Consider the following 17,839-nt stretch of genomic DNA (forward strand, 5'->3'; position numbering starts at 1 on the left):
GAACACTAAGTGCAGTTAACTATACTAAATCTGTAATGCACTCAGAATTTGCATCTGTCTCTGAAGTACTGTGTACAATATTTGTGCGGCTGCTCGTGTTAAAATGCTTGACGGGGAGGATTGGATGAGCTGAATGCTAAATTGATAACCTTTTTCTTGTGACGCTCGTAGTAACCCTGTCAAGTCAAGGTAATGTTCATTGCATTTTCCTTTACCTAATTCAAATAAGCTGGATTTGTGGAATTCAAAGACTCAACTGAGGGCACTGCATCAAGGTTTCAATTAGGTGTATTGATGTAAACTGGCTAGAGAGTAAAGTGATGTAAAGGAACTTGGCTAATTTACTGTAGCACTATGATGCCTGAAAACAAAAATGTTTTATATCTGACTTAAAGCAAGCAATTTTATGTTTTGAATATTGATCAGTCTAAAATTACCACTGATTGTGCTACCACGTGACATTTACCATGCTGCAGAGTTGACCACTTTCTGATTGAGACATTCTATTTCAGTAAATTTTCCAAATGCAGTCATCTATTCTGAGATGTATGTCAAAATTTTGCTAGATTTGAGGCTACTACAGAAATTGCCATGCTTGGGCCTGATTCAGCAAATTTCCAACTTTATTTTGTGGTTGGGAATCTATAGATTCCAGCAAACCTTTTTATAGAGCTTTTGTTTTGTTTTATCCCTTGTTATAGTTTTCAAGTTGTTTAGTGCTTTGAGCAAATTTTAGCAGAAGATTTAAGATGGGTTAACGATTTGCCAATTCTGTTTGTTTGAATCATAGAATTATAAATGATGATAAAATTAAACATCAATTAATTGATCCTGCTTTTTTAAGGCGTGTCCAGGGGTGTTGGATTCATTCGGTTTGACAAGAGAGTGGAAGCTGAGGAAGCAATCAAAGGTTTGAATGGACAAAAGCCTCCTGGTGCAACAGAGCCAATCACTGTCAAGTTTGCCAATAATCCAAGTCAGAAGACCAACCAGGCAATTCTCTCTCAGCTGTATCAGTCACCAAATAGACGATACCCTGGACCTCTCCATCATCAGGCGCAAAGGCTAAGGTATGTAACTACCACTCAAAGTCAAAATAGCTGGTTTGACACCTAGTAAAGACAAGGCTACTTGGAGATTACCAAGAGGCTGAATGAAGTAAAAACTGCTTTAAGCATGCTAACATCTGGATATTGACTTGCATTACCCAATTTAGTTTAAAATGTAACATGTTTGTGAAATACAAATTTTTGATGCCCTGCTGATTGTTGAAGCGCATTGGCAGTGAGCCATAGTATATCCATTTTATGATGGGGGCCATATTTTGAATACACCCAGTACTTACTACTATTGCTTTTGATCTCTGGTATTTTTCTATCTGTTTTAGTATCTTCAACTGACTAATTGATATTCATTTTGCTTAGCCTCTGTATACAAGTGTTGACCATTATCCAGGACAAGTATACATCTTGATATTAACAGCTTGTATGTCTGTTCCTTCTGCCCAGCTGTGTATGTCAACAGCTTCTATCTGTCTGTAATTCACACCATGAAATGTTGATTTACTCAGTTGATACTCGTGTTACCATAGCATCCTTCATTTTTGTGAAATCCTGATTGCTGTTGAGACAACTTTCAACTTCCATCTGCTTCCTTAAAGTACATTTTGGTTTTTGCTTTCCTAAGTTGATCAGGTGGGTGTGTAACATTGCTTTAGTTGACTTTAGTTCTGCTTCAGCTAATCCCTAAAGTCAGCTTCAGGAGCTAGAAATCCAGTCACAATCTGAGGTGACTACTAGCAAGCAGTATTTTTGTTCCAACTGTCCATTTTAAAAGAAAAATCAGGAGCCGGGGGGGAAGGCAGTTGAGGACTATTAATGTTGCCTGAGGCTTTTGATTATCCAACTTGAGTTTGTCCTACTTGAAATTCTGGGATTTGGTTTAGATCATCTCTGGAATGGACTTAGTGGCACTGTACTAAGTTGAGATGTTGGTTACTAACTCTAGCCCTTTGCAGCTGTCGGTGCATTTGCAGGTACAAGATCAAATCCAAGGACTATCTCCTTGGCCTGATTTGTCACCTTGGGCCATTGCAGTTGGTGCTTGGCAACATGCTATGCTCATGGTACTGGAGCCTGGCCAAGAGTTGATCTTACCTTTTCTAATTTTGTCAACAAACATAAATTATAGTTAATCTAAGACTAATGACTGTGATGTAATTGAGTCTGATCTTTGAGACAGTGGCTAAAAGATGAATAGATGAAAAGGCAGAGATTTTAAATTTCTAAGTTAAAGCTTTGTTTCTTGGGTTACCCTGACTTGCTTGAATCTGAATGTGGAATAGATAAGAACTTAATTTTAAAATTATGTTGAGACTTTGTCTGGTCTTCTGATACCTTATTTTTGTGATCACTGTCTATACTCAATCTGCAAAATTAAATTGGGAAAATTGGCTGTGTGACAGCTGGTAGAGGATGGTGACCAGTGATTTTGATGCTTGTGGCAGCCTATTGGCATTTTTTTTTTTCCAAATTCAGTTTTTATATTCAGGTGCCTCTACCTTTTATGAAAGGGGAAAATTAGTGATTGTTATCCAGCACTCCCTTTCAAAAGAATATCAGGAAATTGCAAGTTACACATTACTGATAGTGTCAGCAGGAAGAATCACTCCTGTTTTTTCTTGAGGTTAAATCCCATAAAGATTGTAGTTCCATGTATTTGCACACTAGCTCCTGCTGTTTAACTCTTCTGGATTAAGTGACATGTCTGGAATTATAATCCTGAGTACAGAAATCTGATTGTGTGCTGACTGACAAAGGTCATTGGAGGCATTGCGATCCTGAATATGTAACGCTGAAAGGACTTTGAAGACAAGATGAGACAAAGTGTAATCCTGTTGTTTTAATCACAAAGACACCATTTCCCTGCCTGTTTTGCTTTCCTCTTAGCTGACCTTGATCATTGATGACCATGATTAACTTAAGTGCCTTCCTATAAGAACTTTATTTTTGGACTTTCAGATCTATCTTCCTGAGCTTGTTGCAAATGCGTTGAGGCTTGCTGTAACTAGCTTCAAAGTCTTCTCTGCTTTAATTTTCTGTTAGATGTCAGGTTCTCTACAAGATGCAGCTTCTAATGCTCAGTTTGAATGCGCATAGTAGACGTGTTGGGTCTTTGGACAGCTATAATTGACCTGCTTACTGGCTTGAACATGTTCCTATCTGACTTTTTTCAGGAACAAGTCTGTCACCTGAGTATCGAGCCTTGTGGTAGCCTCCTCAATCTTCAACGTGGTTCTTTGGCTTTGGTTCACTGTCTATATTAATTCGCATCAGAAGGGTGATGCCAGGTTGACGTGTTAACATTACTACCATATGCTCTAAAATAAAGTGATCTTTTTTGATTTTCTCAATCTGTTCTTCAACTAACTGGGTCTATGTTCATCATCTTGCACATTATTGCATTGTCATTAAGTGTTACTTTGCATCCCAGTAAATTTAATGTTCTGGATCTGTTTCATACAGGAAAGCTTTACTGACTTAGAAAATTTGTTCTTCTCCTCCTTTTACATGCAATTGAGTATATACCTTTAAATTCCTCAGGATAAACACCCTTTGTCTCAACATTCCTTTCCTCTAAATTCAGCAAGAATTTACTTTTTTGAGAATTGAATTTGATGCTGTCCAGATCAGAAATAATTGAGGATCTAGGTTTTTGATATTAATTGCTTCCCTGCTGGCTGCCAGGAACGTAGTCCAAAATAGGACAAGAGATTATATGAAACAGTTCTTTTTCTTTTAGATGTTCTCCATGTTCAGTTTGTTAATCTGCTTTTTGATGTACTTACTCGAGCATTTGAACCAACTTTAGGCAAAAAAGATGTCCCTCCTTAATTTTAAAATCAACTGCTGGAGTATAGGATTTTGGTTGCTTGAATAAAACAGATCTGCCTCTCGAAGCTGTAAAACTGCAAAAAATTGATTCTTATACTGTAGCATCCTATTAACCACATTCAAGTCTTTGTCATACACCACAAATAAAGCAGATATCTGTCATATCCCCCTCTCCTTATCACAACTGATCTTGTCCTGGCTGTTACTGTCTCTTCCTTTTTATCAGTGTCTATCCTACACTGCCAACTCCCAAGCCATTCTTAAAACATTTTTCTTAACGTCTGTAGGAATTGGTGTAAACTCAAGACACTAGACTCAATACATAATTGAAACCTGCTGACCTTTAATATGGAAGTAGCATTTAGCCCTTGAGTCTAACATCTGGTTTCACACGCTTCATACTCTTGAGGACTTAAAATGCTTGGCCAATCTACCAAATAGCCAATTTGTGGTGATCCTGGCCAAGACCCTCATGTGTTTATGACCTGGTTGGAAGCCCCTGACTCTCTTTTTTTGTTTTTTTTTGAAGTAAATGAGATTTGGAAATTCTGAATCCTTTTGAATAAAGTTTTAGCCGCAAGATTCTCTTGTTTCTTCAAAAAAAAAAATCTTTTTGTAAGCAAGTTTATTTTCGGCTTTGCAAAATCTACCTTCTGCCTTGCCAATTACAGAACCAACGAGTAAACAACACCTTGCATTTGCAATGGTGGGTATAACTTGGTTGTTCCCACGCATTTGTCAGCAAACTGCCCAGAGAATCAAACAATCTTGTTACATTGTCTTTCCCCTAAAGGAGTTCCCACTCTTTGCTGTCAGAGCCAGCTTTTGAATTCCCCTCCTTTGTTGCCTTCACCCAACCAAATTGGTGTTGTGACTAGTGTCAGAACATCTCAAAAATACCCCACCCCATGCTCCAATCTCACTATACAAAACTAGTTTCTAACTGCAGCTCCTTCTGAGCTCTCCTGGGCATGTTTCTGCCCTAGTTGCATGGAACCAGCTTTCAGTATTCCTTTTTACCCTGAACCTCATTAGCTCCTTCACCAGCTCTGCATCTTCTTAATTCCAGGCTCTTTTCTATTACTTGTTCACCTCTTTCCTGAGGTATTAGTCACCAACTCTTTTTTTTAAAGTGGAGCGCATTGGGTTCAATGATTTTGTTTTTTTTTCATGTCACGCTGCACTTCGAATGGCTGGGCTCCAAGGAGAAAAGAAAACAGGCTGAGAACAGAGCATGTCCAGCTGGAAATGCTGTCCCACACTGAGAATGGACAGGGACAGATGGCCTGCTGAAGACTGGAGCCCACGAGAAACGTGACAGAGAATCAGGCATGTTAGTTTCATGATGATCCAGATTCCCAGTGGTTGCTGGCCATGGTTCTGAAATTAGGAAATAACTGCCCTAGCTATATCAGCAGTTGAGCTGCTTTAAATAAAAAAAAAACTCCTTCCAGCATTAGGTATATGTACAGGTGGATTTCTAAGCCAAAATTTAAACATTGATTCTTGCATGATACTGAATATCATGAGTATATACAGCTGGTGATTTGATAACTATGAAACATAGTTGCTGGTATTGTTCAAATAAAACTTGCTGAGTTAATGTATTGACCCTCTCCATCATCCTTGTTTTAAAAGTGGGAGGAATGAGCTCTTTTGCTGAATTCCACCCCCACAAATGGATCTGGTGATACCAGTACACTTCCAAATTGTAAATCTCCATTGTACTTATAGGCAGTGTAATTTAACAAACAAGGACCTTATTTCCAGACTGAGTTAGGATTAATGTTCTGTGGAGTTGCTGTTATCAGTCGCCATGTTAGCTACTGTAGCTAAATCACCATATGTGCAGGATCATGATGGCCACATTTATCAGAGTAAACATTTTGGCTTCTACGTCTTTACTCTTGTAAAATCAGATTTTCTGAATTTTGCTACCAGTATTCAGAGATTTGTCTACTTCAATTAAGCAATTTCTTCGGGTGAAAGATAGTGGTTTGCAAAACTTCTCTCAATATTATTGAAATTAATGGAGAAAGATTTGGCAGTCCTTTTAGAGGCATATACCTAACATGCAGCTGCAGTTACAAAAGATGAGCATCTTGGATTTCATTGCCTGGAGGCTACATTATGGAAATTTTTTTAACATGTCTTGCAGTTCTTTTATCAATCCACATCTAGAGTGCTGTGTGCAGTTTTGGTCAAATTGTTGAAGTAAGGATATACATACATCACAAAAATTGCTCGTCTGAATCCTTGGATGATCGTCATTTAGATGGACATGAACCATCCTTTCACTTAGGGTTGTGTGTCTTGGTACTTCTCTCCCTTGTGGCTTACAGGTGCTCAGTTGTCACGTATAATCACAACTGAGATTGATACGTCTTGGGACGTAGGAGTCCTAAAGATTAGGGTGGGACTTTGAAGTGGCATTTGTCAAAAACCACAAGTCTTGTCTGGAGAATCAAAATGTATGGATTTAACTGGGTAGTTGCAGCATACATCAATGGGCTAAATGATGGTAAGTAAAAACAAATGGTACTTGCGTTGAGTCTGCCAGAATGATTATTGACACCAAGGGCTGACTGGTTTGTTCTGATGACCTAAACTTGGCTATGCAGGGCAAAATTTCAAAAATGGTTTTTAGTTGAAGATGTGGGCATATTGTGAACTGAGGATAGTGATGAATATCGAGTTGACGTGGTCTGAAATTGATAAACATGTGACACTTTAATGTAGAGAAGTGTGAAGTGATCACATTTTTTCCAAAAATGTGGAGATTGTGATACCAGAACTGGTTGAGAAAGTGGCGATGGGATCTTTGAGTACAAAAGCAAGAATGTGTTTTTGTTTATGACCTGCCTGTTGTAAAGCATGACCCTGACCTCATGGTGTATTTAATTCTGGGTACCATATTTGATGAAAAATATGAAGGCATTTGAGAGGATGCAGAAACTATATGTACACAAGTGGTTTCAGACATGAGGGACTTCAGTTTTAAAGATGGATTGGAGAAACTAGGTTTCATTTTGGAGCAGAGATAGTTGAAAGGCAACTTGACTCAATAATTCCATGTCTAAAATAGAGTAAATGGATTACATTGCTCCCATTGGTGGAGAACTGGAAAGCGGACAAATTTGAAGTGATGGTGTCTGAAGAAGGGTCTAGGCCCGAAACATCAGCCTTCCTGCTCCTCTGATGTTGCTTGGCCTGCTGTGTTCATCCAGCTGTACACCTTGTTGTTCTTGAAGTGATGGTGTCTGGTTCTTCATGATTTAAGTTCTGGAATGTACAGGAGTGGAGGCAGATTTAGCCGTGGCTTTCAAAAGGAATTGAATTTTTTCCTTTATTCATTAACGGGATGAGGGTGTCGCTGGCTAGGCAGCATTTATTGCTCATCCCAGAGGGCAGTTGAGAATAGACCACATTGTTGTGGGTCTGGAGTCAGATTTAGGCCAGACCAGGTAAGGATGGCAGTTTCCTTCCCTGAAGGACATTAGTGAACCAGATGGGTTTTTCTGACAATTGACAATGGATTCATGGTCATTAGATTCTCAATTCCAGATATTTTATTAAATTCAAATTCTGACCTCAGTCATGGCAGGATTTGAGCCCAGGTCCCCAGAATGTTAGCTGGGTCTCTGGATTAACAATCCAGCGATTAATACCACTAGGTCATTGCCTCCCTCTAAATACCTGAAGAATTAGGACTTGAAGGAAAAAGCAGGGAAGTGGGATGACCTAGGCCGCTCCCCCGCGGGGAACTTGCAGGGTCTTGCACTATACTTGTACTATAACCGTTCCATGATTTTGATTATCTTGGAAATTAACCAATAAAAGCAAAGCTAAAAACAAAGGGGCAAATGAGCTAAGCTCCCATGCTTGTTTCCCTCTTTCCTTCTGTTAGCCAAAATATTTAGTTGAGTATGTCATGAATCCTGAACGTTTTCTCTTCTTCAAGAATTGAGTTCAAATTTTTGTGTAATTGAGATTTAGCAATTACATAACGAACACCTGACCTTATTTGGCATGATCTGCCTGTGGTCCTTGCAGTGAACTACATGATATAGGCTTGAATGAAAATGACCAGATTGCATTTAAGTGTGAAAGTAACAAGTAACTAAAGTTGAGATTTCTCCATTTGGGTGATATTTAGAGAAGTGAACATATTGGTTTTTAGAAGATTAAGAATGGGGTTAGGTAAGATGTCCATTGCATTTTAATATCAACTTGCATAGTTGAACTGTCAGGTGGTATTTTGGATGCGATACCGTTTTAACAAATTTGGTCTGATCGATTGTGTATGGTCTGGTGCCAGTTTGGATGAGTTTTCTTATGAATTTGTCACAGCTGTAAAACTAAGTAGGTACATAAGCATAAGTACAAGTATTTAGTTTTTACCTGAACAAAATAGCTCTTCACTAAGAATGTGATAGTAGTCCTTATTCTCTTGTGCATCACTTGTGCTTTCTTGTTGCTCTTCAGTGTTTTCTTTCTGTGCTTTGTTTATCTTTCAGATATTGTTGATCTTTACTCCAAAACCTGTGGAGTTCTGTAGCACTTCCAACATAGTCTTTTTTAGATCTGTTCTTTTTAACCAGTACTAGGGAATACCCCAAATCCTGTTTGTGGAATGTATAGGGAGCACAAATAATTGCCCTGAAAATATCCATCCTTTTGCCACAAAGTTCAGCTTGAAAGTTGCACTCCAACTTGGCATATCTGGCTTGGAGGAGAGTTTGATTTAATTCCTTTGCAGACTTGGTTGTGAGGGATTTAGCTTTTCTCCCCCCAATCTTGGGGCGTCAATTCTAGCTTTGCCCCTGATGTTAGTTTTTCACCCTTATCTGCCTTGTGGTTGATTAGCGGTTTATCTCTCGAGCATCACCTGAAGAATGTCTGTCTTGCCCATCAGCAGTGGGCAGTTTTGAACACTGCCTGTGCAAGATTTTCAGCTATCAAATTATTCCTACTGACTTGCTTTTATTGCATAATCTTAAATTTTCTCCCAAATATTTATCAAATTCTCCTTTCTGCTGTTGCCATTTTTTTAAGGTAGTGCATTCCAGCTCCCAACTTGCTGAATTTTTTTTTCCCAGTTGCTTCTGGCTCTTTCAAATTAGCTTCAATCTAACTCTGCTGGTTTCTGACCTATTTGCAGCTGGCAAATTTCTCTTTTTTTTTTAACTTGCCAAAACTGAATTCTGAGAACTTCTGACCTGCCCTACTCTGAGAAGAACAATCTGTTTCTCCAAAAAATGTTTAGTATTAGTTCTAATCCTTAAGGACAGATGTTCCAATTCTTTTTCGGGTGAAATCTGATCACCTCTTATGGATTTGTCGTCATGTTCCAAAGAATCTGAAGTGCTGCTTTCTGTGCCAGTGCTACATTGAGTAGTGTGCACTCTTTTAAATGTTTCAGATGCTGGAGAATCTGAGATAACCAGGTGTAGAGCTGGATGAACACAGCAGGCCAAGCAGCATCAGAGGAGCAGGAAGGCTGATGTTTCGGGCCTAGAAGGGACACCTGCACAAAGTGGACGTGTTGAACCTGAGCAGTCCCATGACGAGTTTTCTCATTATGTTGGGGAGTATTTTATTCGTTTCAGTGGAGGAGGAACCAGAAATAGCAATGTATGAATGGCAGCAAAATTAGGAAAGTTCCAAAGATTCAGGAAAGAACCCCATTCTCCTCCCCCACTTAAGAAGGGTCTAGGCCCGAAACATTAGTCTTCCTGCTCCTCTGCTGCTTGGCCTGCTGTGTTCATCCAGCTCTACACTTTGTTATCTCTTGCACTCTTAAATGCTTTGGCAGTTCACATAGCTTTGCTTTTTGAGGAGATCTCTGACCAGAGAAGCTATGGAGTCGGACATGTTAGTCAGTAGCTGGGATTAACCTGCACTTGACTTATATGGAGTTGGTATATGAACTTGAATACTGATTAATCAAGGTTGATGTGTTTCACCAATGGTAAATCTGCAGACAAATCATTTTATGTTAAACATTTTAACTGCATTCTTTGCATCTCTTGTCACTAAGTTGTTTTAAGCCTAATGTTTTGTGTGGGACTTGACCTGTCCTAGGTAGATTGATTTAGCTCGAGAGTTGTAATGTCACGTTCTGCATGTTGCTACACTGGATCATATGTTGAAGTGTTTTAAGAGTTGGAAGGTCATCTAACTTCCAAAAAATCTTGTGCCTTGCAATAGCTGGAACACTGAGGAGAATCGGTGATTTCCCAAGAGCTGTGACGCACTTTGGTTTCATTCCCAAAGAAGTAAAGGAAATATCCATCTTACAAAATACAAGATGCTCTTGGGTGAGAATAGAAATTTAATTGGGGATTCACGTTGAGTTCGGGGCTTAAAGAATGTGTTTATATTGTAATATTTTGCTTTATTTGACTTGTACATAAGCTATAGGGAGAAGCTGAATAGGCTGGGGCTATGTTCTGTGGAAAGTCTGTAAGATGACCCTTCTGCTTTTGGAGTTTATAAAATCATGATAGGGATGGAAAGGTTGAATAGCCAAAGTCTTTTCCCCTGGGTGGGGGAGCCCAAAACTAGAGGACATGGATTTGAGGTGAGGGGGGTAAGATTTAAAAGGGACTTATGGGGGTAATGTTTCCACACAGGGTGGTGCATGAATGGAATGAGCTGTTAAAAGAAGTGGTGGAGACTGGTACAATTACAGCATTGAAAAGGCCTCTGGATGAGTATGTGAACAGGATAGGTTCAGAGGGCTATGAGCTTAATGCTGGCAAATGGGACTAGATATATTTAGGATATCTGGTTGACATGTTTGAGTTGGACCGAAGAGTCTGCTTCTGTCGTACACCTCTGACTCTCTAAATGAAAGCAGGAGTAGACCATGTGACCATTGAGCCTCCATTTTAATATGATCATGGCTAATTTTGGGTTTCAACTCTACTTTCCTGATCACTTCCAAATTCCCTAATTCTCTGAAACAAAGTCTGTCCATCCCAGCCTTAAACCTATTCAATCGTGACTCCACAACCTTCTGGGACAGAACATAATCAGTTGAGGTAAGAAATTTCTGAATTGTAAACAATTTGCTCTGCTGCCTACCTGTTAAATTACTGCCTAGTAGAAAGAGTTACATAACATCTGTTAATTCCACCCCCCCAGAATCTTGTGCCTTTTCAATGAGAAGATTCAATTTTTCCACTAAATGGCACTTCTTAAAAGTACACAACCAAAGTTGTATATCTTTTTAATAATTGGAGTTCTGTTTTTTTCTCAAGCTTACTGAATTCCATAACAATCTATTCCAGTAAATTTTTTTGGAAATAAAAATATCTAGTGCAGATGCTGAAAATGCCAGAAATAATTAAATCAGTCCGGCTGCATCTGAAGGACAAAAGGTTTTAACATTTCAAATCAGTGATTTTTTTTAAAAAAATTTTGGTCAATTTTTACTTTTGAGTTGATGTTATTTGTGTAATGGAACTCCATTTCACAATAGGCTTCTGTGGATCCAAAAGTAATGAATAATACAGTCTCTGCCATTTTCCACATTCTCTCCAAGCTCCTAAGGTAATGGCGGGGGGGTTGGGAAGCAAGGTTCACAGGTTTGCAACTGCAGCCCCCCATGAATACACATACCAAGGCGCATGGAAAATGTTGCTCCTAACTGAGGGTTGCTGTCTTCTGTTTTAAAAGTTGTTTTTTTGTTCTAAGCAATATAGGATTGCATGTCAAGTGGCACTGCATAAGTTCAAACTTTGCATTGTTTGCCAACTTGTGACCCAGACAAGCACGTACTTACAAGCCGAGAAATTTGAACAAACTGATTCATGAAATCTACAGTTGGTTTACTGCTTTCACTGTCCTGTTTGCTGTCCTTGACTGGAACATAGTGAAGATCAGGTTTTCAATCAAATAGCGCTTATAATAGTTTGGTAGCCACCAGTAGTAAAGTCTGACCACCTTGAGTATTTATGCATTCACTTTTTTGAGCAAGTTATTCATTGGATATATGCATGGTTTGACTTTGTTTGGCCCAATACGTTGAAACTGTCTTGAATTTAGAAAAATGCATTTGGGGCTCATTGCAAGAACCTGTATTTGAATAATAGTTAAATTGAATATCTGCACAATCTCTGGGAATGACGCATTCACTATATTTACTACCACCATTCTGTTTTTGACCTAATGACTGGACAGGTCTCGGAGGCTGGTTGTCAGAGCGTAGGCTCTTGTTTTAAACAAGATGTACTTAATTGCTAACAACAATAAATTATGAGCTGCATTGGTTTGATGGACATAGTTTTGCATGATGCTTACTGCACCTCTCAACACTAACCCTTTCAGATTCAAGCAATCTATACAACAAGTTGCCTTCACTATTGAATAGAATGGAAATTTATTGTTACTGTACTTTGTGGAAAAAGTAAAGAAGTTTCAAGTCACCCCAACATGGCACCTACGTTACTGACAGAAGTCATACATAATTTTTTTAAAAAGTAAAATTTAAATGGAATTCGTCACAGTTCATTTAATGGCTCCTGGACTCGAATGCCAATTTAAGGAACGATGGATACCTGAGGATTCGGCTGGAACGAGACAGTGTATCCTTTCTAATGGAGAAATTTAGCCATCGGCCTTTAGTGCTTCACCACCCAGTTGCAGTGAAGTTTGTTCACTCAACACAGTAATTTAGTTGTAATGCACTAACGTATGAAGAAAAGGATCTATGCAAAACATTGTTAGCAAATTTGGAGCTGAAGTTATCTATGTATGGCTGTCCAATGCAAGTATGTGCAAAAGTGTTATGGCTGGACCTAATCAATTAAAAATTTTCTAGTCTGATCACTTGAACCATCTTTAGGCATAATACGTAGCCTATTTTACAATCAAACTGGTGACCATAATTCTGCTAGCAATAATCAGAACTGCTTTGCAGGAGTTAGGTTCTAGGCTCACTTTTGTGTGCTTTTCTACAAATCTCGCACTCTTTCTTCTCTTCTCCATCCCCCCCCGCCCCACAAAAGTCATATAACTGTAAAGGGTGGTTCTAAAACAGTCCCATCTCCGATGGGATCCAATGTTGGACTCCCATTGTTGAGCAGCTCAGGTCTGCAGATGTGGTGAGGTCAACAAGCTCGTTGTATGAGATTCAGTCTTGTCTTGAAACAACCTAATTATTGACTGGTGCTTTGTTTGAATGCACATTTTTCCTCTCAATCTGTAAATACACCTGGAAATTTGTGCTTGTAACCACTGGCATGAATATCAAATTATCCATAATCAGTAATTTAAATGCTGTCAAGATTCAAGATAAATTCTTTCCAAACAAAATTAAGCTTCCCTTGTACAAAGCTCTGCTTGAAGCTGTTACTTGATTTACATTCCTTGTCATTCACTGTATGCTAAGTCTGATGAGTCATTTCAGTGCAAGGCTTTTTGTATATCTGCATGAGAAACCACTAGGCATAAGGGTTATCCTTAATGTTTCTGCTTTTCCAGTCCTTTTCCCTCTCCCCACTGCTATCATACCTTACCCCCTCTCCAAATTTGATATTCTGTTTTAACGTTCATTTGACAATACACAGCACTGCAGTGCTTTCCCCAGGTTTAATTGCAAACAAATTATCTTGTGCAATGAATATAAATCTCATTTTTGGTGGGTGGCTTTTTTTTGTATGTCTGAACTGCAAAATGTCTGTCTTGCAGGTTGGACAATCTTCTAAATATGGCTTATGGCGTCAAAAGGTAATTATCTCCATTTTTCCAGCATTTTAAAATTTGGTGATAATGTTTTTGCTGATTTACTTTTGTATTTAGGAATTGTGATCCAAATTGTGTCAGATTGAAATGTTGAATTTGTTTGCTATAATTGGTCATTTAAACACTAGTAAATCAATCATATTACTTACCTGCAATCTTACTCCACATTTCAAGTTCAACCTAAAAAGCATTATTTGAATTTTTATTTGTAATCCCATTGCTCAGTTAAGTTCCAAGTGAAGAGAACTTTCTTTAAAATACATTAGAGAAACACAAGCAAAACTCTGGATCCTACAAATCTGAAATAAAACAAAATGCTGGTAAGTTGTCAGCATCTGTGGAGAGCAAAATAGAGTTCAGACTCTCTCTTTGTAGCAGGAGAAATATGCTTGAGCAATTGAACACTTGTGCATTCCTTCCCTAAGAGATTGTGGGTCCACCTACTGCACAAGAACTGCAGTGGTTCAAGCAGGCAGCTCATTCTCGCCTTCTCCAGGGCAACTAGGGAGGGGTAATAAATGCTGGCCCACATTCCATGAGTGAATAAAAGTAACTACTTTAATGTTAAACTGGAATGCATAATTGTTATGTCAGTCTCAGTGGGAGGTTAATGTTTTATAATACACCAGTTAAAGTTTCTATGGTTTAAAAAGTACAAACATAGAACTCATGTATCCCAATGTAAAGTGGCAATATTAAAGTCAATTTGCAAATATGTATGAGGATACATTGTAGTTTTAATTTTTGGCAGGTTCTCACCAATGACCATTGATGGAATGACCAGTTTGGCAGGCATCAATATCCCTGGACATGCTGGAACAGGCTGGTGTATCTTTGTTTACAATTTAGCACCTGATGCAGATGAGAGTATTCTTTGGCAAATGTTCGGACCATTTGGTGCAGTGACCAATGTGAAAGTCATCCGTGACTTCAACACAAACAAGTGTAAAGGCTTTGGATTTGTGACTATGACCAACTATGATGAAGCAGCCATGGCAATAGCCAGTTTAAACGGATACCGTCTAGGGGACAGAGTACTGCAGGTGTCCTTCAAAACCAACAAAACGCACAAAGCCTAATATGTAACATAACTGTTATATAACTATTCAAAAAGACATGTTAAAGCAAAACTTTATATATTAGTGTTAAGACAGAAGTATGACTATTTAGCATCCTAAGAATATGAGAAGGTTTTATATTGCTGGTAACTTTGCATTAAATCTTCTTTCATAGCTTTTATGTTTTGAAAATTGACAAGAGGTGCAGGGTTTTTTACCTGTCACAAAACATTCTAGTAACCTCCTTTTGAAGGAGGTGGACCTTTTAAAAAAGAAACTGTTTCAGCTGAAGGAAGAAAGACTCCTAGATTTTTACACAACTGCCTTGAAACAGTACATAAAGTGAATTTGTGAGGCTTTGTTTCTTTTTCTTTTTTAGAAGAAAATATATTTTGGTCAAGTATTTGATTTGCATTTAAATTCATTGCATTTAAGTGATCAGTTTCAAAGAAGTGTTGGTTTACATTTGTTTTCTTTATTTACATGTTAAGTAAAGCTTTTATTTTGATAAGATTTTTGGATTGGGAAAAGGGTGGGCTGCAATTATACCTTATTGTAAGGTTCTTGGAAAATCCTTTTTTTTTTTCGTAACACAGTACCTTGCCAAAGAGAGAGAGCCTCTTTGCTGAAGTGGGTTTAAAAAAAAGCATCTATTTTTATAAAAGAAATTTGGAGAAACTTTTTACAGGACCTGGAACAAATATTTTGACTTGGTTACTTTGAGAATCTCTTCATATGACATCTAGTGGGCTTTTGAAAAAATTAAAACCAGGAAATTTCCAGTGGCTGGTATTTATTGGAAAGACATGATGTAGAGATTACCTTGAAGACCTTTGTATTACCAAGATGTAGAACCAATGGGCACTGTGGGTTTCATTTGTATAATCAGTGGATCATCCTGGTTATTTGTGACAAAATGGCTCACGTTTAATTGTGATTTCAAGAATTAAAAAGAGGCTTAACATTGAGACAGTGCATGCAAATATATCAATTATTGAAAATTGGGGGAAATATGTTCTTCCTGAAAGTATTCCCTTCTGTTAAAGCTCAAGGTGTTTAGTGATGTACACTCTCCTGCTGTATTGTCTGTGCTGGAATTGGGTGGAAAAATGATTGGATTTGCTTTGCGATACAGATTACAAAGCAGTTGGAATAAATTTAGAAAATGCAAAAATATAGTAGACTGCACCTGAGCATTGTGTAATGTAAATAAGTCCTTGTGTTATGGACCTTTTTCTGCTTTTTGTTTTTGACTACATGCCAAGTGCTGTTAAAAGAACCTGAATGCTTTGTATGTTTTTTGTTTCTTGTAGACTGCATTAACATTACTTGAAGTTTACTTGTTTTGTTGTCCTAATGACCAGAATTGCAGTGCATCAAATTTGTTTGTTGTTGGTCTGTAGATAGTCTTGTTGCAGCTCTTTAAAACTATAGTGACACTGCTTTTGTTATATATGCATTTGTGGTACAATGGGTAAAGCCACAGTTTGAACAAATATGCTTACATTTTCATACTAAAAAGGAAGGTATCCTGTTGAAACGTTTAAAGTAAATTTGCAATTAATGCTTAAATCACTATGGGGAGATATAGCAGTTCTTTATCATAACAGGAATAAATTTGAAAAACTCTATTTTCAGAGAAGCATCTAGCTTAACTTATTCTTCTAAGAACAAATTGGTTGTGGAATTGCAGTCCTCGACCAGGTGCACTGATAACTGTAGTTAAATGTCCTGCTTTGTGTAAACTGAAATGCTCATGTGCTCTTCCCCTTAGAACAAGCAATGTGCTATGCATAACAGTTGTACATTTATCTTTGCTATTGCTTTTGAATACTGTAGTTATAAATTCTCAGCCTAGTTGAAGTACATATACTGTGAAGCACGTGAAAGTGTACACCGATGTTTTCATGCTAACCCACTCTGCTGTCATCTAGGACTAATCTCTTAGGCTTTGCACAGAAAGGGTTGTAAAAGAAACCATGTGCAGCTTTAAAAACAGACTTCTTTCAGTTAATTGTTAAAGCCAATAGTTAACATGAATGTTCTAGCCTATTTATAGCTGAGTCAAATGCAGCAAAACTTAGTGGGAAAGCATGTGAATTGGTCTTCACTTTACGATGTTTATCATAGCACTTAATAAAATGCAAGTCTGTATTTATTTGAAGTTGTAAAGTATGACTAAATTTACATTGGTTGAATAGAATGTATGTTCTTTTGAGTATTTAAGAGGCTGTACATGTTTCTTTCCTTATATTGTGTTTGGATCATTTGTACTTTTTCATGTTCAGTACATCAATAAACAAAAGTTGAAGGGAATTAAAACTTGTTTTAAGGTTCAGTACGCCTATTCATTTGACTTTGAACTCATTTTTTAAAATTTGCCTTCTGCGTGAAATTAGGAAAAGGAGATTTAGAATTGGGGTGTCTTAAACATATCCTACAGAGCAAGAGTTAGTAGGAACTGCAGATGCTGGAGAATCTGAGATAACAAGGTGTAGAGCTGGATGAACACAGCAGGACAAGCAGCAGAGGAGCAGGAAAGCTGACGTTTCGGGCCTAGACCCTTCCTACTCCTCTGATGCTGCTTGTCCTGCTGTGTTCATCCAGCTCTACACCTTGTTATCTACGTTATCCTACAGAGCAAGGTTCCAATGTATTTGCTGCTCTGACTTAACCTGGCACAAGTACACGTTGCAAACAATTTAAAATCAAATAAACAATTGTATACTTGTGCTAAAGTAAGCTCAGCTGAAATATTCTGTTTTTGTACAGATGAAACAACTGGTTTTAGTTCAACATTAGTATAAAATACAGGATGGGAAATTTATGCAATTAGTGCCAAATAGATGGAGCAAAAATTGTTTGTTGCAGTTGACTTCTTACAAAATGTCAATTTTCAGCTTTCATAAAGACAAAGTGTTGTTTTGGCCAACCCTGAAAACACCATTCCCCGAATGTGCTCCTTTTAATTTTTTGCTCATCTTTGGAACCCCCTTTGACACATCTCTATCATCTCACCCAATGTTTTTCCCATTTGTGTCTGATTTTGTTTTCATCAAATGTTCTTGAGTTGAAAGCGTATTGGTAATCTGCATGGTTACCATTACTCAGTCTAGAGTATGTACATAAGAGAAATCC

The 17,839-nt window shown here is 38.0% G+C and overlaps 1 protein-coding gene across 11 annotated transcripts in view; it reads left to right on the forward strand.

The window, feature by feature from the left end:
• The window catches only part of elavl2 (ELAV like neuron-specific RNA binding protein 2), a 100,185-nt gene extending 83,177 nt beyond the window's left edge, over positions 1-17,008 (forward strand). For 10 of the 11 annotated variants that reach the window (XM_048595315.1, XM_048595316.1, XM_048595317.1 and 7 more), the window contains 3 exons: positions 845-1,070; positions 13,590-13,628; positions 14,395-17,008. In XM_048595315.1, the coding sequence (XP_048451272.1) occupies positions 845-1,070; positions 13,590-13,628; positions 14,395-14,722 (593 nt within the window). In that variant the 3' untranslated portion in view covers positions 14,723-17,008. Of the gene's footprint in view, positions 1-844; positions 1,071-3,235; positions 3,350-13,589; positions 13,629-14,394 lie in introns of those variants that run through there. The other variant, XM_048595319.1, reaches the window with a different exon arrangement.
• Positions 17,009-17,839: the final 831 nt, after the last annotated feature.

The sequence above is a fragment of the Rhincodon typus genome, chromosome 3, assembly GCF_021869965.1.
Source record: "Rhincodon typus isolate 14 chromosome 3, sRhiTyp1.1, whole genome shotgun sequence".
NCBI classification, from domain to species: Eukaryota; Metazoa; Chordata; class Chondrichthyes; order Orectolobiformes; family Rhincodontidae; genus Rhincodon; species Rhincodon typus.